The sequence below is a fragment of the Pristis pectinata genome, chromosome 3, assembly GCF_009764475.1.
Source record: "Pristis pectinata isolate sPriPec2 chromosome 3, sPriPec2.1.pri, whole genome shotgun sequence".
Classification (NCBI taxonomy): domain Eukaryota; kingdom Metazoa; phylum Chordata; class Chondrichthyes; order Rhinopristiformes; family Pristidae; genus Pristis; species Pristis pectinata.
Window position 1 is genome coordinate 28,081,163 of NC_067407.1, and position 26,686 is coordinate 28,107,848.

Sequence of the window (26,686 nt, forward strand, 5' to 3'; positions counted from 1 at the left end):
AAGGCCTATGAATTGGTACCTGAAGCTTATAGACAAAAATTTAGAGACTTGAGGAAATCAGCAGATCAGACTTATATGGAATTTGCCAATGGAAAGAGAATATGTTTTGAACGATGGTGCCTGGCTAAAAATGTAGATGGGGATTTTGATAAATTGAAAGAATTGATACTGGTGGAGGACTTTAAAAGATGTGTTCCAGCTGAATTAACAACATATTTAAATGAAAAGGCAGTGGAAACTTTACAAGAAACTGCTAGGTTGGCAGATGATTATGCTTTAACCCATAAATCCAAATGGGGACAACCTAAAACCTTTCAAAAGAGTTAGAAGGACAATCCAGGTAAACCGGAGATTAAATTGGGAGGTAATCAAAAAGGAAAAGATGAAAAGAAGCCAGGGCTGGAGAAACCTGTTGAGCGTACTTGTTATTACTGTAAGAAACCTGGCCATGTGATATCTAATTGTGCCCTTTTGAAGAAAAGGAAGGAAGCTGTGCCCAGTGCTTGCCTTCAGGCAATTAAAAATCAAAAAGGTTTAGGAGATGTTGTTAAAGATCAGTCCTTGCAAGAGGTAAAAGCGGAAAAGTTGGAGGAGGTGAGAAAGGAATTCCGTTCTTATGTATCAGAGGGTTTTGTTTCACTGAATGATGAGTCACCCCAGGTGCCAGTGAAAATTCTTAGAGATACTGGGGCTTGTCAATCCCTCTTGCTGGACAGTGTTTTAAATTTTGGTGAAGAAACTGACACTGGTGAGGTAAATCTAATACGAGGCATTACAGATGACACCATATCTGTCCCTTTACACAGGGTGATTTTAAAGTCAAAGTTCGTAGAAGGACCAGTCGAGATAGGGATAAGACCTAGTTTGCCAGTGGAAGGAGTTTCTTTGTTATTGGGAAATGACCTTGCAGATGGAGAAATTGTTCCTGTGGTACGGTTAACAACCAAACCAAGGATTGATGAGTCTGAGAATGATCCAGATGTTTACCCATCATGTGCGGTGACTCGAGCTAGAGCTAGAGAATTAGCCAAGGCAGACAGTCCGGTGCAGTCTGATGTGGTTCCTTGTGACAGTCCTAAACAGGAAGAAAATTATGATGCCTTATCTGAGACTTTTCTGTCTTCACTGGAGGATCAACATCCTTGTAGGGAGCCTGAATTTAAAGATTTGTCTTTGTCGAGGAAGGATTTTATGGTGGAACAGACAAAGGACCCTGAGTTGACAGAATTGAAAGAAAAAGCACTCTCATATGAGGAGATTGAGAAAGTGCCAAGTGGATATTATGTCAAAAACGGAGTGTTAATGAGGAAATGGAGACCTCCTCATGTTCCTGTTAATGAGGAATGGGAAGTTATTCATCAGGTTGTTGTTCCAAAAGTTTATAGGGATGAGATTTTAAACCTGGCCCATAGTATGCCTTTGGGTGGTCATTTTGGGGTGAATAAAACTGTAGGGAAGATCTTGAAACAATTCTATTGGCCTGGTTTGAGAAAAGATGTGGTGATGTTTTGTCGAACCTGCCACACATGTCAGATGGTAGGTAAACCAAATCAAAAACCCCCTGTGGCTCTGTTGAAACCAATTCCTGCTTTTGGTGAACCCTTTTCGAAGGTGATTGTGGACTGTGTTGGTCCATTACCAAAGTCTAAGACTGGAAATCAGTATTTGTTAACCATCATGTGTGCCACTTCTAGATTTCCAGAGGCAATACCCCTTACAAATATTAAGGCCAAGACGGTGTCAAAGGCACTTTTAAAATTTTTTACCTTGTTTGGTTTGCCAAAAATCCAATCTGATCAAGGTAGTAATTTTATGTCAAATTTTTTTCAACAAATAGTCTATGAGCTGGGAGCAAAGCAAATTGTATCATCTGCATATCACCCAGAATCTCAAGGAGCTCTGGAGAGATTTCATTCTACTCTCAAAAATATGCTGAAGACTTATTGCTTTGAAAACACAAAGGATTGGGATGAAGGTATCCATTTACTTTTGTTTGCCGTTAGAGAATCAATCCAGGAGTCAATAGGATTTAGTCCGTTTGAGCTTGTATTTGGACATAGGGTGAGAGGACCTTTGGAGTTGTTGAGAGAGCAATGGGTTAATGAAGAAGTGCACTTGAGTCTGTTGGACTATGTCCAAAAATTTAAAACTCGGTTGGAGAGAGTCTGCCAGCTAGCGAGAGAGAATTTGAAAACCAGCCAGATAAGAATGAAGACATATTTTGATAGACGTGCTCGGCCTAGGACATTCGCAGTGGGGCAAAAGGTGTTGGTATTTTTCCCTAGCCAAAATAATCCCTTGCAATCTCGTTTTTCTGGACCCTATGTTATTGAATCTCGAGTGACTGATTTAACATATATAATCAAAACACCAGATAGACGCAAGAAAACACAACTCTGTCATGTAAATATGCTAAAGCCTTATTATGATAGGGATTCAGTTGTGGCCTTGGTGGATGATGTAAAGGTTGTTTCTAGAATGCCTGATGTTGATGTTGAGGAAGGCCAATTTAGACCAAATATTGTTCCATTGAAACTAAAAAACCAAAATATCCTGGAGAACCTTGAAACGAAGTTGGACCATTTACAAGTTTCACAAAAACAACAGATGAGAGAATTAATTTTAAAATTTAAAAATCTGTTCCCAGATGTTCCAAACAGAACATCGATAATTACCCATGATGTTGATGTTGGGGATGCAAAACCAATCGAATGAATGTGGAAAAAAAGTAAACTTGTTGATCAGGAGATAAAATACATGTTGGAAAATGATATTATTAGACATTCTACTTCAAATTGGAGTTCGCCCTGTGTTATTGTACCTAAACCTGATGGAACTGTTAGATTTTGCACAGATTACAGGAAAGTGAATGCTGTAACAAAGTCAGATGCTTACCCTATTCCTAGGGTGGATGATTGCATAGACAGAGTGGGAAAGGCAAAATTTCTTACAAAGATTGACCTATTAAAAGGGTACTGGTGTGTTCCATTAACAGAGGAAGGGAGATTTCAGCCTTTGTAACCCCTTCTGGATTGTATGAATACAATGTTTTGCCATTTGGAATGAAAAATGCTCTGGCAACATTTCAAAGAATGATTAATTCAGTGATTGATGGGTTAAAACATACAGATGCCTACATTGACGACTTAGTGACTGGGAATGATACATGGGAGGATCACATCTCTGCGTTAGAACGGTTGTTTGAAAGACTTTCCAAGGCTAACCTTACAGTTAACTTGGCTAAAAGTGAATTTGGCCATGCCACTGTGACGCAACTTGGTTATGTTGTAGGTCAAGGCAAGCAAGCTCCTGTTCAGGCAAAAGTTCAAGCAATATCTGAGTTCCCTATTCCCACAGGTACGAGGACTCTTAGAAGATTTTAGGGAATGGTTGGATATTACCAAAAATTTTGCTGATATTGCTCTTCCCCTAATCTTCTGAAGAAGGGAGTAAAGTTTGTTTGGACAGATTCTTGTCAAGAAGCATTTGAGAAGCTGAAAGCCATTTTATGCTACCATCCTGTGCTCAAAACACCTGACTTTGAAAAGCCATTTTCATTAGCAGTAGATGCCAGTGATGAAGCTGCAGGAGCTGTGTTGTTGCAGAAGGGTGACCTTGATGATATTGACCATCCTGTAGCTTACTTTTCAAAGAAATTTAATGAGCATCAAAAGAATTATTCCACCATAGAGAAAGAATTACTGTCGCTTGTTTTAGCCTTGCAACATTTCAGTGTATATGTCTGCACCACTCAGAAACCATTGACTGTATATACAGATCATAACCCATTGGTGTTTCTGAGCCGAGTCAAAAACAAGAACAGAAGGCTGTTAAACTGGAGTTTAATTTTGCAAGAGTTTGATCTCATGATAACTCACATTAAAGGCAAAGATAATGTGATTGCTGATTGTCTTTCCCGATGTTAAATGGGAAACATGTATCTGTACTAATCTGATAGTCTGTAGTTGTGTAGCATGATAATTATTAACATTACTAACTGTATGCACGGTTAAATTTTTCTTGGGAAAAATTTTTTTTTAGGTGGGAGGTGTTACGGACTCAGTGAAAGTCCCTTTAAGATAGAGAGTGTGTGTGTATGTGTGTGTGGGGCGTGCTTACGTCAATAGAAGATAAAGGACGTAATGACGTTGTTGAAGAAGTTAAGAGAGAGAGAGAGAGAAGGGAGAGAGACACCAGCCCGCTTGTTTTCTCTATCGATGGATGAGAAACAATAACTGTGTTTGCTACTGAAATCCATGTATGGAAGTTAGAAGTAATCCGGTGTTCACTTTGTTGCTGACCTGTAGAAGGAAACAGGTATTTGTGTGTGGACGACCACGATTCGGATGCTTTTCGGGGTGAGGAAGTCACTACCGAGTAAACGCTGAAGTGTCGTTTGGGGTTCCATCATGGAACATTTGGATTTCGTATTTACTCTCCCTATGTTCTCTACATCTACGTCTTATCTTCTGACAACGGTGGTTGTTGAAGAAGCCCTTGCTCATGTTTCACCTTATGGCTTGCGGAACTGAACTTTAAGAACCATTCCGGAACTTGGAGTTTGGGACTTTGTCACACACACACACGACGAGTTTAGTTTTGGGGTTAACGTTCGAGGTTTAACATTTTTGAATTCTAACATACTGACATTTTTACTTTTATTTTACGTATTATCATAAATAGTGATTAATAAAATAGTTTTTAACACTGAATCATGCTCAGTGTGTTTCTTTTGTTGCTGGTTCGTGACAATAGGAATTCACAAAATTATTTTCATTACAGTGACACAGATGAAGGCATTGAATATCTGACATCTAAATCTAGTAGACAAACATCATTTCTTTAAAAGTATAATTAAAGAGCAGTGAATTAGTTGGCTGTGCTATGAAATGTAATTCCACCATGCAGGTGCTTCTCTTTATACTCAGACATATGTCCAATTGAAAAAGAAATTCTGTGGATCACATGCATTTTCCATGGATGTTCATCAGTAACCTTGCATCAAAAATCTTTGCATATGATCAGATGTACAAGGAATTGAGCTGACAGAGAGAAAACAGAGGGTTAAGGTTTATGAATCTTTCCACAAGTAGAAAAATTGCTAGATTTGATGCACCCCAGAAGTTAAGAAATGGGTCCACTTTTGTTCTCAACATACGTAAATGATATTAATTTGGATATGAGAAATAGATTGACACAATTTCCACAAAGCTGCTGACTAAATAAGCCACTTCCAACCTGATTGACCAGGCCCTGAACAGTGCAGGGTCTCACTGATCATAAATCCTACAGAAATGTTCTGAAAGTTGAAGAACCCAAACCTAGCCTGAACTGGCTGTCAAAAGAGCTTGAATATTTGTGAATATATCAGACATCCAAAATGTGCAAAAACACTGTTACAAATTAGTTTTTAAATGTTTGAAAGGATAAAACTGTAAGAGAAATACAAAACAATTAAATATATTTAGATTAACAATTTTTTATAAATGTAAATCACCCATAACGTATCTTTTGCCCTTACAGCCTTATTTTTTAAAATTAATCTTACTTTGTAACTACTATATATCAAGGCACAGTACTGTAACAAACCGATGTTCTGAATCTTTCATGACCAGCATCCAAGACACCTATATAAATTGTTCATCTTACTGCAACTATTATGAGCAGAAATTTGACACAAGAGTCTTTGATCCTAAACCAGATCTAACCTGGTGTAATTTCAGCAAGCAGATTTCTCAGCGTATCTGCTAGTTAACTGCAGAAGTTCACTTTAGACTGTTTGACTAGATGGGGCATTCAATATGCATGTCTGTAGCTCCTTTCATCAAACTCCCCAACTTCCACACCGTGGCAGAAGATGGCAGTCCTGCCCAGAACTGATGGCATCAAAGTTAACATTCATCCAATGAAGAGAACAATAAAAGGCTTCTTGACATAGGCAAGTTACTCATCCATCCACATAACAGCGAAGCACAGAGAACTTTCAGGTCAGAAATTCCAATATGCAGCACTTATTATTTTAGACATCACAGAAATGAAAAACACAGAAGTGTTGCCTCTCACAAATATGGTTAAAAAAATGTACAGCATACATTACCAGCAATTGACACTGGCACTATCACATGTGCAACTGACTGGCACAAACAACACTCAGAGCATGCATAGGTAATATAAAATCATATTTAATGATCGTTTCAGACTCCCAGATGAATTTCTATCAAATATTTCTGATTAATTAACAGTGCAGGCTATCTACAGAAAATGGGATGGGTTTTGTAGGGGCTGTCACTCCTTCACTGTGAACTCAAAGGTGAAAATCCTTACAGTGAATGCTTCATCCATATAAAACTAAAATAATTCCTTCAATTTTAGGACATCCACATACTTCAGCAATCATGCTAAACAGAATGCTAGCTCTTGGGGCCATGGGGTATCCATTTCTTCCTCTGCTCCTCATCCCTATCAGGGCTCTTGGTCATGCTGCAGAACGCTAATACTGTAGCGGTTGCTACCGCGGAATAAAACAAGACTCTACTCAGAGGATTGCCAAACAGAACTGGTTTATTTTCCCGCCTTGCGCGGGCCCTTTAAGGGAGAATGTTCCCGCCCAAAACAACCGGCAATGACGTAAGTCCTACTTCATCAGGACTTTCCCGCGCGCGGGTTCTCCCCGTTGCTCGGAAAGACGAGGCCCGCCGCCATCTTGGGCCCCGTCGCTCCGACGCCGCGCAACCCAACTGCCAAGCCGGTTCGCCCAACTAGACGGTGAGTCGCCACACAACCCCCCCCAGAACCAGCGATACAGTCCCCAAGGTCCGTGGGCTGTGCCAGCTGCCGCTTAGGGGGGCGGCCTCTGCGTCACGGCGTGGCAACCTCGACAGGCTGTTGCAGATCCAAATGGGCCGGTTTGAGGCGGTCCGCCGTGAAAACCTGTTCCCTGCCTCCAATGTCCAAAATAAAAGTGGATCCGTTATTCCGTATGACTCGGAACGGTCCCTCATATGGTCGTTGCAATGGCGCCCGAGGTGTGGCAGGATGGGGCTTGACCGTGCCGTGAGGTGGGAATCGGGGCCAAGGCGCCAAGCTTCTCGCGCAGTCTTTGTAGGACTGCTGGGGGTTGTTCCCCTTGGTCCCGAAGGGCAGGTATGAAATCCCCGGGGACAACTAGTGGCGCCCCGTATACAAGCTCAGCTGACGAAGTGCGGAGGTCTTCTTTGGGGGCAGTGCGTATGCCGAGCAGGACCCAAGGCAGCTCGTCAACCCAGTTAGGACCCTTCAGGCGGGCCATCAAGGCCGATTTCAGATGGCGGTGAAAACGTTCCACCAACCCGTTTGATTGAGGATGGTAGGCCGTGGTGGTGTGCAGCTGCGTCCCTAGCAAGTTCGCTAATGCAGCCCAGAGACTGGAAGTGAATTGGGTGCCTCTGTCTGAAGTGATGTGGGCTGGAACGCCAAAACGTGAGACCCAAGTTGTGAGCAGCACGCGGGCGCAGGAATCAGTTGTGATGTCAGTCAGGGGGGTTGCCTCAGGCCACCTCGTGAACCGGTCCACGATGGTAAGGAGGTACCGGGCTCCTCTTGAAACCAGCAGAGGGCCCACGAGGTCGACGTGTATGTGGTCGAACCTCCTATGGGTAGGCTCGAACTGCTGTGGTGGGACCTTGGTGTGTCGCTGGATTTTTGACGTCTGGCAGTGCGGACAAGTCCTGGCCCACTCACTGACCTGTTTGCGCAGGCCATGCCAGACAAACTTGCTGGTGACCAGTCAGACAGTAGATCTGATGGACGGGTGCGCCAACCCATGTACCAAGTCAAAAACGCGTCTCCGCCAGGCTGCAGGGACTATAGGGCGGGGCTGACCAGTCGCAACGTCGCAAAGTAGGGTCCGCTGACCTGGACCAACCAAGAAATCTCGGAGCTGCAGACCCAAGACTGCGGTTCTGTAGCTGGGCAGTTCGTCGTCGGCTTGCTGTGCGTCAGCTAGGGCCATGTAGTCGACACCCAAGGATAGGTTGTGGATGGTTGGTTTGGAAAGTGCATCAGCAATGACATTATCCTTTCCGGAGACATGTTGAATGTCAGTTGTGAACTCGGAAATGTAGGATAAATGTCTCTGCTGACGAGCTGACCAGGGATCGGAGACTTTGGAGAAGGCAAAGGACAGAGGCTTATGATCGGTGAAAGGCCTGCCTTCTAGAAAGTATCGGAAATGCCGGACCACCACATACAGCGCTAGAAGTTCCCGATCAAAAGCGCTGTACTTCAGTTCGGGCGGTCTAAGGTGCTTGTTGAAAAATGCCAAGGATTGCCAGCGGCCTTCGAGTAGCTGTTCCAGTACCCCACCCACCGCAGTGTTGGACGCGTCTACCGTGAGGGCAGTCGGGACGTCAGTCCTGGGGTGCACCAGCATCGTGGCGTCTGCCAGGGCGTCTTTGGCCTTAACGAAAGCAGCCGCAGCCTCGTCAGTCCAGGTGATGTCCTTGCCCTTACCAGCCAGCAGAGAGAACAGAGGGCGCATGATACGGGCTGCTGCAGGGATGAAACGACGGTAAAAGTTGACCATCCCAAGGAATTCCTGTAGGCCTTTGACTGTGTCAGGGCGGGCAAAATGGCAGATAGCATCCACCTTGGCGGGTAGGGGTGTTGCCCCGTCGCTGGTGATTTTGTGGCCGAGGAAATCGATAGAGTCAAGTCCGAATTGGCACTTGGACGGGTTGATCGTGAGGCCGAAATCGCGGAGGCGGGAATACAGCTGGCGGAGGTGGGAAAGGTGTTCCTGGCGGTTACGGCTGGCGATCAGTATGTCGTCCAAGTAAATGAACACGATGTCCAGGTCTCGGCCTACCGCGTCCATCAGCCGCTGGAAGGTCTGTGCGGCGTTCTTAAGGCCGAACGGCACCCGAAGGAATTCGAACAGGCCGAATGGGGTGATAATCGCAGTTTTGGGGACGTCATCCGGATGGACCGGGATTTGGTGGTATCCCCTAATGAGGTCCACTTTGGAAAAGATGCGGGCCCCGTGTAAGTTCGCTGCGAAGTCCTGGATGTGAGGGATGGGATAGCGGTCCGGGGTGGTGGCGTCATTCAGCCTGCAGTAGTCGTCGCAGGGCCTCCACCCTCCGGTGGCTTTGGGGACCATGTGCAGGGGGGAGGCCCAGGGGCTGTCTGACCTGCGAACAATCCCCAGCTCCTCCATGTGACGGAACTCTTCCTTTGCCAGGCGGAGCTTGTCTGGAGGTAATCGTCGTGCTCGGGCATGAAGGGGTGGCCCTGTGGTAATGATGTGGTGTCGTACCCCGTGTGTGGGCCTAGAATTTGTAAACGGAGGTGCCAAAATCGATGGGAATTCGGCTAGGAGCTTGGCGAAATCGTCGCCAGAAAGGGAAATGGAGTCCAGGTGCAGGGCTAGTGGGCTGATTTCTCCCAGGGGATAGGTCCGGAGAGTGCTAGAGTGGACTAACCGCTTCCTTCGCAGGTCGACTAACAGGTTGTGGGCCCGAAGGAAATCGGCTCCTAAGAGTGGTCCGGCGACGGTGGCAAGGGTAAAGGTCCAGGTAAAACAGATGCCGCCAAAGTGTAATTGAAGCGTACGGGTGCCAAAAGACCGTATCGTTGTACCGTTGGCAGCATTGAGTAGAGGACCTGGTGGCCTGTCACGAATGTCGCGGCCTGTCGGGGGCAAAATACTGACCTCCGCTCCAGTATCAACGAGGAAACGCCGTCCAGATTTCTTGTCCTGAACGAAGAGGAGGCTCTGTCGGCGGCCAGCCACCGTAGCCATCAGCGGCGGCTGGCCCTGGCGTTTCCCTGAAACTTGCAGGGTGGGCGGCATTGACGGGCCTCCGCACCCCACCTCTGATGGTAGAAGCACAGCTGGTCACCCGTGTCATCGTCTGCGTTCCTGGGGCGTGGCTGCTCGGTTGCTGGGGCCAGGCGAGGCGGGCGTTGGGCTCGCGGCCTGGTGATTTGACTGACGGACGAACCGCTCTCGCGCTTGGCCCTCCACAGGACATCTGCCCGGGCGGCCACCTCACAGGGGTTGCTGAAGTCGGTGTCAGCTAACAACAAGTGGATGTCATCGGGGAGCTGTTCGAGGAAGGCCTGTTCGAACATCAGGCATGGCTTGTGTCCCTCGGCCAATGCCAGCATCTCATTCATTAGGGCGGATGGGGATCTGTCCCCCAGGCCATCCGGATGAAGCAGGCGGGTGGCGCGCTCACGACGGGAGAGGCCGAAGGTCCGGATCAAAAGGTCTTTGAAAGCCGGGTACTTATCTCCCTCCGGAGGCGACTGGATGAAGTCTCCAACCTGGGCAGCTATCTCCTGGTCCAGAGAGCTGACCACATGGTAGTACTTCGTGGAGTCGGAGGTGATCTGCCGAAGGTGGAATTGCGCTTCGGCCTAGTCAAACCAGACGCTGGGCCGAAGTGTCCAAAAGGTGGGCAGCTTGAGGGCCACTGCATTGGCTGCTGCGCTGTCGTCCATTTCGCGGGTCCAAAAGCCGTTTGGACAGTCGGGGCCACCAATGTAGCGGTTGCTACCGCGGAATAAAACAAGACTCTACTCGGAGGATTGCCAAACAGAACTGGTTTATTTTCCCGCCTTGCGCGGGCCCTTTAAGGGAGAATGTTCCCGCCCAAAACAACCGGCAATGACGTAAGTCCTACGTCATCAGGACTTTCCCGCGCGCGGGTTCTCCCCATCGCTCGGAAAGACGAGGCCCGCTGCCATCTTGGGCCTCGTCGCTCCGACGCCGCGCGACCCGACTGCCGAGCCGGTTCGCCCGACTAGACGGTGAGTCGCCACAATACCATCTGTTAAATGGGGGCACTCAAAGCATAATGGAGAGTGCAGTCAGGGTATTCAAGATGAACTTCCAGCACCTGGACAAATCAGGAAATGTACTGCAGTACTCGACAGAAGGTCTCGGACCTTGTCATCAGCTGTATTATAAAGCCAAAAGCCTTTTCTTCTTGCTAATCTGCACCACCTGGAGGAAGAAGGAAGAGGATAACAGCAGACAATGTCAAAGAAAGGCCTTTCTAGATGTTCCTTCATTGCCCAGAAGTTCTCCTGAAGCAAATCAACTGGTTCTGCTTCCAGGCATAAAGGCACTCGTTCAGATCATTATGTCTTCTGAACTTCCAGTTCATAAGGTACAAGGGTGACACAACAGTATCTAGATCAAGTGGAAGTTACACCAGTTCCAATTAATTCTACATGATCTGACGAATGCCCATTTTCCACATACAACCATTTTGAGGATCAATTATGATCACAACACATCAACAAAGCATCAATTTACTGGTTGTGGAGCAACATATGGAAGATCACCAATGCAGCAGTGATATCCTTACTCTCCAGTAGATGCTTCAAGAACCTGGAAGAAGTCAAAGGACTCTGACAAAAACGATGTACTTACCTATACACAAATGATCCTCACATGAGAAAGACTCGTACTAGGTACTTGCCTGAGTGACATTCACACCAGAAAGATTCCAGCTACATGCCTCTGACTGCAGGCCAGACCAGAAATGCTCCTGCTACAAAGAAACCTCTAAGTGATGCTGGTGAACTACTGAAATTCTTCAGTTAAATGAAGGCAGCCTCACCTAGCTGGCATTGCAATCCAAAATTTACTCAACTGTTGCAATGGTAAATTGATTTATTATTGTCACATGCATCGAGGTACAGTGAAAAACCTTTTCATACAATTCATACAGATCATTTCATCACAACAGTGCATTGAGGTAGTACAAAGGAAAACAATAATAAAATGCAGAATAAAGTGTTACAGTTACGGAGAAAGTGCAGTGCAGGCAGACATGAGGTAGATTGTGAGGTCAAGAGGTTGTCTTATCGTACTAGGGAACTGTTAAATAGTCTTATAATAGTAGGATAGAAGCTGTCCTTGAGCCTGGTAGTACATGCTTTCAGGCTTTCTATATCTTCTGCCCAATTTGGGGGGGGGGGGGGTGGAAAGAGGGGAGAAAGAAGAGAGAATGTCTGGGCTGGCTGGGTGGTGTCTTTCATTATATTGGCTGCTTTACCGAGGCAGCAAGAAGTATAGACAAAGTCCATGGAGGGAAGGCTGGTTTCCGTGATGTGCTAAGCTGTGTCCACAACTCTGCAGTTTCTTGCAATCTTGGTCAGAGCTGTTACCATACCAAGCCGTGATGCACCCAGATAGGATGCTTTCTATGGTGCATCTCTAAAAGGGTCAAAGGGGACATGCCAAATTTCTTTAGTCTCCTGAGGAAGTAGAGGTACTGGTGCCATGACATCTACATGGTTGGACCAGAACAGGCTATTGGTGATGTTCACTCCTAGGAACTTGCAGCTCTCAACCCCCTTGACCTCAATGCCGTTGATGTAAACAGGAGTGTGTGCACTGCCCCCTTCCTGGTCAATGATCAACTCTTTGTTTTGCTGACATTGAGGGAAAGGTTGTTGTCATGACACCATACCATTAGGCTCTCCATCTCCTTCCTGTACTCTGACTCATCGTTACTTGAGATTCGGCCCACTACGGTAGTGTCATCTGCAAACTTGTAGATGGAGTTAGAGCAGAATCTGGCCACACAGTCATGAACGTATAGGGAGTAAAGTAGGGGCTGAGGATGCAACCTGGTGGGGCATCAGTGTCGAGGATAATCATAACGGAAGTGTTGCTACCTATCCTTACTGAATGCAGTCCATTCATCAGGAAGTCGAGGGTCCAGTGGCAAAGGGAGGTGTTGGGTCCCAGGTCTAGGAGTTTGAAGAGGAGTTTGCTTGGAATTATTGTATTGAAGACAGAACTGTAGTCAATAAACAATAGTCTAATGTAGGTGCCTTTACTGTTCAGATGCTCCAGAGATGAGCATAGGGCCAAGGAGAAGGTGTCTACCATGATGGACCTTTCCAGTAGTGGGTCAAGGTTTTCTGGAGTTGATATGTCCCATGGCCATCCTCTTGAAGCACTTCATGATGGTGGATGTCAAAGCCACTGGGCAATAGTCCTTAAGCATGTTACCTTAATTTTTTTTATGTACCTGGATGATAATGGTCTTCTTAAAGCAAGTGAGAACCTCAGACCGGAGGAGGAAGAGACTAAAAATGTCTGGAAATATCCCCACTAGCTGATCTGTACAGAATCTAAGGACACAGCTGGGGACTCCATCCAGGTGAGATGCTTTCGACGGGTTCACTCTCCAGAAGACTGATCTGATGTCTGCAATGGTGACTGTGAGTACAGCTACCAATGTACTAATCTGCTTATGATTATCAAAAACTTTAAAAGTTACTTTTTATTCATGAGGTAAAGCCTTGATCTTTTAGGAGTCTTTTGTCATCTGAGGAGCTGACCAAAAGGAAGATAGAGCTCAGAATTCAATTACCTGTAGATCCGTTTCATAGGTGCACAGTGAAGTTGCAAGCAAGTAATATGCACCAATGGGGTAATCAAGACATCATTAAATAAAGACAGATTCTTAAACAAGCAGCACAATAGAAAACTATTCTCCAAAAGCAACAGGATAAGCAAGCATGCGTTACCTACTCAGTGCTATTTTTGAAATTTACAGTGCATTAGCTTTTAATTTCTATGCCTATACCTCACTCTATCTTCAGTTTTACCCTGCATTTTAATTTTTCTATTCCCTCCCCCAGCAACTGACCGGAAAGCAATGCCTTCATCCTCTTTTAAGATACCATAATCTATACAGATTGTGCGACGGAGATCTGACACTAAAGGGATTTTTGTTGGACCAAGTCCTCCTTGCTTTCTTGGGGTGTTGATCCTATGAAATACAAAAACAGTTTTAATTGTATTTAAGTACAATAAGTAAAATAAATCTTACAAGCACGTATACAATTAAGGAAAGTTCATTTAGTAAAATCTATATAGAAATTCTACTTGATCATCATTTTAATGACCCCTTTATTAAAGGATGCCAAAGAAATTTAGCAAAATGATCCCAGGATGAAAGATTTTAGTTATGAGGGCAGATTGGAGAAATTGGGGTCATTCTCTTTTGTTGGATCTGGAGATGTTGTTATCCAGAAGGCTCTTCAGAAGTCAAGAATGAGGCACTGATCTTATGGTTATAGCTGTATTTATTAAATGTACATCAGAATACAGGTCAGGCAGTATCAGCCTGTAACAGCAAGGAACGGCATTTACAGCAAGGAACATTTACAGCAAGGAACAACGGGCTTGTCCTCCTGCTCTCTCTTTATGCCACAAACCAGTCTGAACCGGTGAGATGAGGGGACTCATCAATGATAACAGAGCACAGGAGAAAAGTACTGAGTTACACTGCCATAACACTTCAAGCTTACAGACAAATATAAATACAGAAATACAGAACCAAATATATTAGAAGTTACAAATGTTTAGAGACAAACAGGTGGTTATACAAACATATAAGCAAACGTAAAGACAACTAAAACCAAAAGGAAAACAACAATGTAGACCCGAATGCAACACTTTGGAATAAAAGAGATTGCAAGGATATCTGACAGACATATGTAAAATTATGAACGTTATTGATGGAGTGGATAGAGATAACTGTTCCCTCTGGCAGCAGTATCAAGAATTGGGGAAGATAGCATGAATATGACTGGCCAAAGAACCAAAAGTGACACGAGGAAAAATTCTTTTGCACAGCAAATGGTCAGATTGAGGGACACACTGCCAGGGGTAGTAGAGAAGGCAAATTCAGTTCTAGCATTCAAAAAGGAGCTGGGTAAATATCTGAATGGAGATAATTTTCAGGACTATCAGGAGAAGGCAGAAGAATGGTGCTATCTCGACTGCCCTTACATTGACCTGGTACAAATGCAATAGTCTAAATAGCCTCTTTCCATGCTGTAACCATTCTATGTTTTGAGTGGTGTGTAGCCCTGTGCCAACAAAGCTGAACACACCACACCAGCACCAGTCAGAAACTTAAGATACTTTTGCACCTTTGATCTCAATGCTGCTTAACCCTGGCTTGACTATCAAGGTCTGATGTCAGCAATGAAGCTATGTCATACTGAAGGTTGTTTGAGTACTGAGTACCCTCCATTTCTACTTCTCAAATACATTGATGAGAAATGTTGCTCATCCACTGAACAAAGGTGTTCTGCACAGTGGACAGCCAATCTGTTTCGTTTCTCCAACACAAGAGAGAACATGTTATGAACACTGAATGCAATACAATAAATTGGAAGAACCATAGAACCATACAGCACAAAACAGGCCCTTCAGCCCACCATGTTGTGCCGTCCATCAAACCACCCTCACACTATCTAACCCTCTCCTCCCGCATATCCCTCGATCTCACATTCCTCCATATGCCTATCCAACAAACTCTTGAACCTGTCCAATGTATCTGCCTCCACCACCACCCCAGGCAGTGCATTCCATGCACCAACCACTCTCTGGGTGAAAAACCTCCCCCTGACATCTCCCCTGAACCTCCCACCCATAACCTTAAAGCCATGCCCTCTTGTCTTGAGTATTGGTGCCCTGGGAAGGAGGCACTGACTGTCTACTTTATCTATTCCTCTCAATATTTTATATACCTCTATCATGTCTCCTCTCATCCTCCTCCTTTCCAGTGAATAAAGCCCTAGCACCTTAAGCCTCTCTTCATATTCCATACGCTCTAATCCAGGCAGCATCCTGGTAAATCTCCTCTGCACCCTCTCCAACGCCTCCACATCCTTCCTATAATGCGGCGACCAGAACTGAACACAGTACTCTAAGTGTGGTCTAACTAGAGTTTTGTAAAGCTGCATCATCACAAGAAGTGCAACTGATCTTAAAAACCTAAAGGCACTGATGTTGAAAATCTTATCACCAGAGAAGATGCAATGGATAGAAAAACTGGGAGAAAAGAAGAAAGTCCTTAGAAGAAGTAGGATAGGAGGTGTGGGGAGCCGTTGGGTTATAATGGATATTGGTAGATAAGCCCTCCCTGAGTTGGAGATAGAGATGTCAGGAAAGGGAAGGCAAGAGACAAATAGAAATAGATGTGAGAGGAGGGTGGAAACTGGTGACAGAGGTAGTAAAATTTGAATTCTGTATGTTTTTTTTTCCATTCAAGGGATGTGGGTTTCACAGGCTGAGCCAGCATTCCTAATTGCCCTTGAAAAGGTGGTGGTGAGCTGCATTCTGAACTGCTGCAGTCCTTGAGGCATGGGTATACCTATAATGTGGTTAGGGAGAGAATTCCAGGCTTTTGACCCAGTGATGGCAAAGGAAAGTGATGGTATTTCCACTTCAGGATAGAGTGTGGCTTGGACAGCAACTTCCAGGTGGGGGCATTCCCATACTTTGGCTGTCCTTGTCCTTCTAGCTGGTAGTGGTCGTGCATTTGAAAGGTGCTGTCTAAGGACTGTTGGTGCGTTGCTGCAGTACATCCTATAGATGGTACTCCTGTGCTTCGGTGGTGAAGTGAATAGTTGTGGGTGGGGTGCCTATCAAGCAGGCTGCTATGTCCTGTATGGTATTGAGTGTTGTTGAAATTCCACTCATCCGGGCAAGTGGAGAGTATTCTATCATAATCCTGATTTGAGCTTTGTAGATGGTGGATAGCTCTGGGGAGTTAGGAGGCGAGTTACTCATCAGAGGATTTCTATTCTCTGACTTGCTCTCATAGCTACAAACCAGTCTCATAGCTACACAGTGGATATGGCTACTTCAGTTCAGTTTCTGGCACAGGAAACAACATCAATTCAGTCATCAATGTAATAGAAGATGATTTCAGAAACAGTGAATCTAATGGATTGCCCTGCTTGTGGAAGAGATAGAAGCAGGCGGTGTGAGGTTGGGGGCAATGAGGCTGGAAATATGGAGGGAAACTCTCCTGAGGAAGTAAGGTCAGTGACTGTCCAGGAAATGATGACCTGGTCATGGTCCAGACTGACACAAGAAATTTCTGAGAGCTGACATTCACCCTTTGCAAGCAAGAAGTCAGTTTGCAAAACCACAGCAACACTGCCCTTTGACATCAGATCTGATGATGATGATGAAGCAAAGTGTTGCAAGTTCAGAGGGGGCTAAGTTAGAGTGAATAAAGGCAGTGGAAAAGTTTAAACTATCTATGTCACACTGGCAGTTAGTGGTGAATAGATAAATAGGGTAGGGAGCTGCATGGAGGGGTCCAGTTGAACTGAGATTCTGGAAACAGATGGAAGGAGTCCACAGTCTGGGGTGAGAACCCCTGACCAAAGAAATGAGCATGGAAGGGTCATGTCAGGCTCAGAATTCATTAAGGTGGGGGATGCAGAGGATGGAACTGAGACTTCTGTTGAGTAATAATCACTTGGAATCAGAGGGGAAGATCAGAAGAGAGAGTGAAAGCGTGGGAGATGGAGTCAGAGGGGGAAGGAGGATTGGTTGGGGGTGGGGGGGGAAGGGAGTACATTAAAAATTCAAGAACTTTCAGAGTTAACACCATTTGATGTTTAAAAGGGTTTTGATGACACACCAAATGCAGTGAAGGTTAAAGTTCAAACTGTGGACTACGACATCTTTGAGATTGAGTTAATTGGTGCTATTGTGAAGAACACAAGTGCACATTAAGTGTGCCATCAGGCCATCTTGCTAGGTGTGTGGGTAATGCAGGGTTTCAGGAGCATGGGCATGGATGCAGCTAGAGATGGGGAGTAGGAACAGGGCACAATATGCAGCTAGGATTGGGATCGGTGACCTGGAGAGAAGCGAGGAGGGAAGCAGTGGCAAAGGGCTGTTATGCTTGAGCCCACATGTATGTACGTGGTTTGTATATAATAATGTACATACTTGTCCGACAGTAACTGCATGTTGAAATAAATCATGCATAGGCAACTTCTACTCTACAATATAAAGTTTGCCACCTGGAATTTCAGGACTCTCATGGACAATCCTATCAGCAGCAAACATGATCAGAACTCTGCCTTCTTAGCTCAGAAATTCAGATGTGCTTTCATCAATATAGAATTGAGTGAGACATGTCAAGTAGGAGACCTGTTTGAAGAACGCGGTGACTGGTTTCCCTCTTCTAGAGGGGCAAACTAGAAGAGGAGTGCCATCTTCATGGCGTGAGCTTTGCTATCAAGAATTAGCTAATCCAGCATCTCAACAACTCTAAGTAGGACTGGCCTCATCGCCCAAATACTTGAAACCAGACTCCCAAAGCAGGCACTCTATTCCAAGCTCTGTTGACAGAAAAAAAGATTCAAGGATGTGCTCAAAGCTTCCTTGAAGAAGTGCAACATCCCCACAGACTCCTTGGAATTTCTAGCCCATGACTTCTTAGAGCAAAAGGAACTTTCTGGATGCCAGTGAGAATCTCAATGTCATGTATTGGGAACACGCAGAAATCCTATGTAAACAGTGCACCACCTTACAAATTACCCATGTACCCACCCTGTCAGCCGCCTCCTGTCCAGTGTGTGAAAGAGTCTGTGGCTTCCACACTGGCCTCATTAGCCACCTCAGAACCCACAAAATGAAATGGAAGTAAATCATCCTCAAAACCAAAGAGGATTTGACAAGAGTAATGATAAAAGGGACACTGTATAGTTTGAATATACCTGTGATCAATGGTGGATACGAAATGTTAAGGGTGAAATTTCAGTTGGAATCCACATAGAATAAGTTGAAGCTAAAAACATTTGCTAAGTAAAGAGATATGGCTGTGGAAGCAAATTTTGGTCAACAGCTTTACAATGGCCAGAAGGGAAATAGAAATCAAGAGTGAACTCAGTTTAAAAAAAAGAAAGAAGTCCTGCCAGAGAAAGAAACTCTTTCAAGGTGGGCACTTCTGGAAGTGACAGTGAATTCAAGAGTGGTTGCAGTTTAAAAAAATTGCAAGGTATCTGAAACAAACATATAGAGAAAGCTGGAACCATTCAGCAGGCCAGGCAGCACCAGTGGAGAGAAAACCAGAGTCAATGTTTCGAGTCAAGGATCCTTCATCAGAAATAATAAAGTGAAAAGACAAATCTACTTTAAGTTTCAGTAAGGCCAAAGAGAAAACTGCTGCTATCTACCTTGCTGCCAGAATTAAGTATGCTACTGCTTACTTGCCCAATCAACTGAGCCAACATCATGTTTGAACTGTATGTCTTGCATGACTATGTACTGCAATAATTAAAGAAAAAGTGTTTCTCTATAATCCAATAAATCTATTTTGTAACCCTAACTGGATAACTTGTATTGCAATAAAGTCAAAATTTTATGCTACGGGCACGTGGTTATTCATTTTTTCAGAAAAATGAGAACATGTAGTTCCATGAGTATCTTCACTCTTACCTACAGTCACTACATTGATGAACAAACCCAGAAAGTAAAATGAAAACACTCAAATCTACATCTCTAGGTTAATTTGAAAATTACAATTTAAACACTGGATAAATTGGTCAGAAAAAAGGAGAAAGGTAGCATTACATACCAAGCTAAATGAGCAAAATGGGAATCTGTAGAAGCAGCAATTATTTCGCAATTAACCTTGTTGAAATCTTCGACACGATCACTAAAAGCAATAATCTCAGTTGGACACACGTAGGAGAAATCAAGTGGGTAGAAAAAGAAGACTACATATTTTCCTGTGAAGAAAATGAACAAATCAATTCATAAACACTACGCTGTGCAGTCAAAGCCATTAAGTTATCATTCAGGCAGACTTGTACTAAAGCCAAGGCTGGAACCCATGTTCAATTTAATTTCTAAGAAGCAACACATGTAAAGAAGAGGAAGATTCCAGTACGAATCTTTCCCTTACTGTGCCTACTTTGCCCTAGTTTTTTGGGCATTCCACTCAGGTTTAAATTATATAGCGATAGCCTGAAGTCGTCATTGGTTCCAATGATAAAGTGCAAGCCAACCCTGTAAACACTTGGTCTATTGGAAGCCTGGTTCAGAAGGACATGCAGTTAGGCAAATGAACAGATGCCATTCATTGTAAAGTTCATGAGCAACTGTGGGTAGAGAAAGGGAAGAATAAGAAAGAAGCACGAATTGGTGCACTGTAAAAGGACAGGCTTTCAGTGCAATTTTTGGTGAGGCTAATGAATTTCCTCCAACACCATACCACCTTGAACATGTTCCAGCATTTCTCATATTTCAGTTGATTTTCCAGAGATTAATAGATTTTTAGATTTATTACAATCAAGATATATGGGATCAGTGCAGAAAAGTGGCACCAAGATAAAAGATCAGCCATGATCTTATTGAATAGCAGAGCAGGCACAAGAAGCCAAATGCCGTACACCTGCTTCTATTATATTCTTTCACTGCATTTTATAAAATTTATTTTTGATACTAACACTTTCTTCCCATACTTGTTGGGAGCTCTGACATTCTCTTTTCATTTCCAAATGTGCTGGAATGTATTAGAAAGGAGAAGTTCAAAGGGAACTCATTAATAGGGTGCCAGACTTGAGTACAATGTTCTGTAAATAGCACTTTTATGGACAACTTGGGTCTTCAAACAGCGACATAAACTTAAAGAATTCTTAGTTAATTTTCCAGAAGTACATAACAAGAAACATCAACTATGGTAAATCAGTAGCAGGAAGCAGGCACAATGTTGTCAAGCACAGGCTGTCCGTGCTGTATGCACATTCAGAAAGAGAAGAAATGGTAGAGAGAGAAAAAGAACTGAAAAGCTGTGGTGCATGTCCAATTCCAGATATTTGACATGTGAGTCCAATATTGAAGATCTCTCCATGACACTTGCTGGCCATAAATTAATCCAAAGTTCCTCCTGTCCAACACTTATCTGCAGCCAACACTAAACAAGATTCTACTCATATCATGTTGCTTTTTGTAAGATCTCAATTTCTAGAAATCAACTGCTAGGTTTCCAACATTGCTACAGTGAACAAACTTCAGTAATATTCAATTGAACGTAAAGCATTTTGGGATGATCCGAGATTATATAAGCCATTTGTAAATCCAAATCTTTTTTCCAGCTAAGTAAGCTATGAAGCTTTGGTTTAATAAAAGAATTTCCATACCACAAATCGTTGCATGCAGTGTCTTAAGTAATAAGCTCCCAGCACAATCAAAATTTCTAAATGAGTATAGTGCCATCTTCACGAAAATTATGTGCAACACAAAGCACTGCATTCTTCTTCAGTTATAGCCAAATGCCTGGAAACTAGACAGTGACTTGGTCAATGACCTTCTATGATGCACATTTTACCTATGCAACTCCAGGATTTGTTAATTAAACCAGGCACAAACCTTTAGTGCATGTCACTGAACAGAGCATTCAATACTTAAGTCCAAAATACAAGAAAAATAAAGTTGTAAAATACAAAATGACAGGATGTAATAAATATAAGCAGGGGTGTCTTTGTGATATTAAGAAGAACTGTTTCTATCCCCTGATCAATTTTTCCTTTTGTGACAGCCTGTAGTTCTTCCTCAGTTACACACACACAAAATGCTGGAGGAACTCAGCAGGTCAGGCAGCACCTATGGAGGGAAATAAACAGTCAACATTTTGGGTTGAAACCCCTCATCAGCAGTCCTAACGAAGGGTCTCAACCCAAAACGTCGACAGTTTGTTTCCCTCCACAGATGCTGCCTGACCTGCTGAGTTCCTCCAACATTTTGTGTGCGTTGCTCCAGATTCCAGCATCTGCAGAATCTCGTGTGCCTTTTCCTCAGTTGCTTGTTTGCATTATTTCCTGACTGCTAACTAAGTATGATGGACTAAAATTTAGTATTTCCTGTAGCTAATTCAATTCTGGAGGAGGGAATGCTATTAGTCAGATCAGGTTATCCAATGAACCTGAGGATTAGATCATATCTTGAATCAATTTCTTTTGTACTCTTAACTTTGGAAATGCTTTCATGTGCGTAAAGATACATCTGGAATGATGGCAAGAATACACATTGCACCTGAGATAAGTCTAGTCTTGAAGGTAATGTGGCCTTATGAAGTGGTCTTCGATAGCAGCATCACCTAATATACAAGTGAGGTCTATCCTTCCTGCATTAGGAATGATGAGCCAGTAAATGTAGATTGTACAGCAAAATCAAGGATTTAGCTAAAAATCAAATATTACAGAAATAAAACAAAAGCCCAATAAACAAATACAAAGTTACACCTATCACAAAGTATGCCAAGAGAATTGAAGTATGAAAGACAAGCTATTTAAGATGCAAAGCAGACCTCACTTGCTCATGAAGTCAAATGCTCAGTTTTTTAATGTTCGAGGCTGACACTACAAGCAGATAATTCACTTAACTTTAACTTACACAGTAGAATAGTTTGTTCTTTTAAATGAGATCAATATACTGCCAAGATAATATTCTGTCATTTTCCAAAATATACTTTAAAAAATCTCTATCATTATTCTTACCTCTATATTTAGATAGCTGGAGTTGTTCAAATTGTCCATTAGGCATCACAGCGGTAGCATCAAAATCAGGAGCCAACTTCCCAATCACGGCTTTTCCAGCAGCCATTCTGAATCAACCTGTAAAGTAAACTTTTTGAATGAACAGCTTGTCCTGTTAATCTTTTGTTTTGACACCTTCATTACCTAGTACAGGGACCTCAGCCTACGACTTCCTCTACACATTAAAGCATTGGTTAAAATACTGCTGCATAGAGATTCATGCAAGGCAATGAGAAGGTGATATTCTAAAGCACACATTGTGTATGTAAATATGCAACAGAAATTCAAACACTGGGCCCTCTGGCCTTATCGGGCAAAAGTTGTGGACCAGATCTTCCTGGTACAGACCCATTACCTCCAATCATCATTTGCAGTAACCCTTCACCTGTATTTACCTGCTCTTAATGAAGAGGGTCTTCCTTACTGATTCAATGAGTGTTGAATTCCACCATCTTGACCTAAATAACCACAAAATCTCTAAAGAAGATGCCCCATTACAAAAACCTCTGAAAGTTTTGACAACTAGGAAATACCAACCCTTTGTTTTCCTAGCTGTCAAAAAGGTTTTCTGATTAAAACAACTATTGCATAGCACATGAAAATGTTCCATTACAACACATCTCTTCATCCATCATTAACATTAAATTGCTGAGGGTCGAGTACCAATTCTTGTGGCACCCTATTAATAACCATCCACCTAGCACATTTAATTATAGCTTTCCTGCCTTTTATCCAATCTTCTGGCCATGTTAATATTTTGACCCAATGCCCGTGAGCCTTTACCTTAGTAGCAATACTTTGTGTGGTTCAATACCTAATGCTTTTTGAAATCCTAATGTACTCATCACATCCTCAAATAATTCTATTAACTTTATCAAATACAACCACAGAACCATGTGACTCTCTTTAATCACCATGCTGTGATTGGCAGTAATTAATTAAGCAGACCATTAAAAGAGGACTTGCATCAATTTTCTGTGACAAGTTTAGCTCGTATCTACAGCCCAAGGTAATGTTAGCTTCACATCATTCAATACAAATCAAATGAAGTTCACGATGGAGCAAAGCAACTTAAACTGCAGTTTTTAGGTGTCATATTTAATTGCCCCTTCCATTGCCTTAATTTGTTGTACCAGTTATGTTTAAATAAAAATACAGACACTCCAATGGCAAAATTTTGGTCTCATAAATTAATCTATATTTTTGTGACCTAGCTGAATACATGTGTATTCACAGATGGTCCAAGAGCCAGCAAAGACTTATGGGCTGATGGCCTCTTGTCATATGAAACTGGAATTGGTTTATTATTGTCACATGTAACAAGGTACAGTGAAAAACTTGCCCGATGGGAGAGGGGAGGAGAGAGAATATCCTGGGTGGATGGGGTCTTTGATTTCCACAATGTGCTGAGCTGAGCTGTGTCCACAACTCTGCAGTTTCTTGCAGTCCCAGGGAGAGCAGTTGCCCTACCAAGTCGTAATGCATCCAGATAGGATAAAAAATTGGTGAGATTCAACGGAGTCATGCCAAATTTCTTTAGCCTCCTGAGGAAGTAGAGGCACTGGTGAACTTTCTTGCCCATGACGTCCAAGTGGTTGGACCAGGACAGGCTATGGTGATGTTCACTCCTAGGAATGTGAAGCTCTCAATCCTCTGGACTTCAGCACCATTGATATAGACAGGAGCATTGGTATTGGTTTATTATTGTCACTTGTACAGAGATACAGTGAAAAACTTGTCTTGCATACCATTCATACAGATCAATTCATTACACAGTGCATTGAGGTAGTACAGGTTAAAAACAATAACAGAACACAGAGTGAAGTGTCACAGCTATAGAGGAAGTGCAGTGCAGGTGGACAATAAGGTGCAAGGTCATAACAAGGTAGATTGTGAGGTCAAGAGTCCATCTCATCGTATAAGGGAACCATTCAATGGTCTTATCACAGTGGGGTAGAAGCTGTCCTTGAACCTGGTGGTATATGCCCTCAAGCTCCTGTATCTTCTGCCTAATAGGAGAGGGGAGGAGAATGACCCAGGGGGGTGGGGTCTTTATGTTGGTTGTTTCACCAAGGCAGCAAGAGGTATAGACAGAGTCCATGGAGGGGAGGCTGGTTTCTGTGATGTGCTGGGCTGTGTCCACAACACTCTGCAGTTTCTTGCAGTCCCAAGCAGGGCAGTTGGTATTGATATTGGTTTATTATTGTCACTTGTACCGAGGTACAGCGAAAAACTTGTCTTGCATACCGATCTTACAGGTCAATTCATTAGACAGTGCAGTTACATTGAGTTAGTACAAAGTGCATTGATGTAGCACAGGTAAAAACAATAACAGTACAGAGTAAAGTGTCACAGCTACAGAGAAAGTGCAGTGCAATAAGGTGCAAGGTCACAACAAGGTAGATCATGAGGTCAGAGTCCATCTCATCGTATAAGGGAACCATCCAATAGTCTTATCACGGTTGGGTAGAAGCTATCCTTAAGTCTGGTGGTACGTGCCCTCAGGTTCCTGTATCTTCAACCTGATGGAAGAGAAGAAAGAGTAACATGGGTGGGGTCTTTGATTATGCCAGCTGCTTCACCAAGACAGCAAGAGGTAAAGACAGACTCCAAGGAAGGGAGGCTGGTGTTCGTGATGCGCTGGGCTGTATCCACAACTCTCTACAGTTTCTTGCTGTCCTGGGCAGAGCAGTTGCCGTAACAAGCCGTCATGCATCCAGATAGGATGCTTTCTATGGTGCATCTTTAAAAGTTGGTGAGTGTCAAAGGGGACAAACCAAATTTCTTTAGCCTCCTGAGGAAGTAGAGGCACTGGTGAGCTTTCTTGGCAGTGGCATCTACGTGATTTGACCAGGACAGGCTGTTGGTGATGTTCACTCCCAGGAACTTGAAGCTCTCAACCCTCCCGACCTCAGCACCGTTGATATAGACAGGTGCATGTACACCTTCCCCTTTCCTGAAGTCAATGACCAACTCTTTTGTTTTGTTGACTTTGAGGGAAAGGTTGTTGTCATGACACCATTCCACGAAGCTCTCTATCTCCTTCCTGTACTCAGACTCATCACTGAGATACAGCCTACAACAGTGGTATCATCTGCAAACTTGTAGGTAGAGTTAGAGCAGAATCTGGCCACGCAGTCAAGAGTGTATAGGGAGCAGAGTAGAGGGCTGAGGACGCAGCCTTGTGGGGCACCAGTGTTGAGAATAGTTGTGCCAGAGGTATTGCTGCCTATCCTCACTGATTGCGGTCTGTTGGTTAGAAAGTCAAGGATCCAGTTACAGAGGGAGGTGTTGAGTCCTAGGTCTCGGAGTTTGGTGACAAGTTTGCTTGGGATTATAGTATTGAATGCAGAGCTGTAGTCAATAAACAATAGTCTAACATAGGTGTCTTTACTGTCCAGATGTTCCAGAGCTGAATGTAGGGCCAGGGAGATGGCGTCCGCTGTAGACCAGTTTCGGCAATAGGCGAATTGCAGTGGGTCGAGATTGTCTGGGAGGCTGGAGTTGCCAGTACCAAGCCATGATGCATCCAGATAGGATGCTTTCTATGGCACATCAATAAAAGTTGGTGAGTGTCAAAGGGGACATGCCAAATTTCCTTAGCCTCCTGAGGAAGTAGAGGCGCTGGTGAGCTTTCTTGGCCAGTGTCTACATGGCTGGACCAGGACAGGCTATTGGTAATGTTCACTCCTAGGAACTTGAAGCTCTCAACCCTCTCACCTCAGCGTCATTGATGTAGACATGTGCATGTACACCACCCCCTTTCCTGAAGTCAATGACCAACTCTTTTGTTTTGCTGACGTTGAGGGAAAGGTTGTTGTAATGACACCACGTCACTAAGCTCTCTATCTCCTTCCTGTACTCCAACTCATCGTTATTTGAGATATGGCCCACTACAGTGGTATCATCTGCAAACTTGTAGATGGAGTTAGAGCAGAACCTGGCCACACAGTCATGAGTATATAGGGAGTAGAGGGCTGAGGTCACAGCCTTGTGGGGCACCAGTGTTGAGAATAATCGTGCTGTACGTGTTGCTGCCTATCCTTACCAATTGCAGTCTGTTGGCCAGAAAGTCAAGGATCCAGTTGTAGAGGGAGGTGTTGAGTCCCAGGTCTCGGAGTTTGTTGATTAACTTGCTTGGAATTATAGTACTGAAAGCGGAGCTGTAGTCAATAAACAATAGTCTAACGTAGGTGTCATTACTGTTCAGGTACTCCAGAGATAAGTGTAGGCAGGGAGATGGCATCCACTGTAGACCTGTTACGGCGGGAGGCGAACTGCAGTGGGTCGAGCTTTTCCTGAAGGCTGGAGTTAA

The 26,686-nt window shown here is 43.8% G+C and overlaps 1 protein-coding gene across 1 annotated transcript in view; it reads right to left on the reverse strand.

Annotated features, from left to right (window-relative positions):
• LOC127567776 (peroxiredoxin-1-like) overlaps nt 1-26,686 on the reverse strand; it is a 45,600-nt gene that overhangs the window by 6,397 nt on the left and 12,517 nt on the right. Inside the window, exons 2-4 of the mRNA XM_052010811.1 lie at nt 22,333-22,449; nt 19,410-19,563; nt 13,659-13,781 (exon numbers count right to left, since the gene is read on the reverse strand). Coding sequence (XP_051866771.1) covers nt 13,659-13,781; nt 19,410-19,563; nt 22,333-22,438 — 383 coding nt within the window. The 5' untranslated portion in view covers nt 22,439-22,449. The remainder of the gene's footprint in view (nt 1-13,658; nt 13,782-19,409; nt 19,564-22,332; nt 22,450-26,686) is intronic.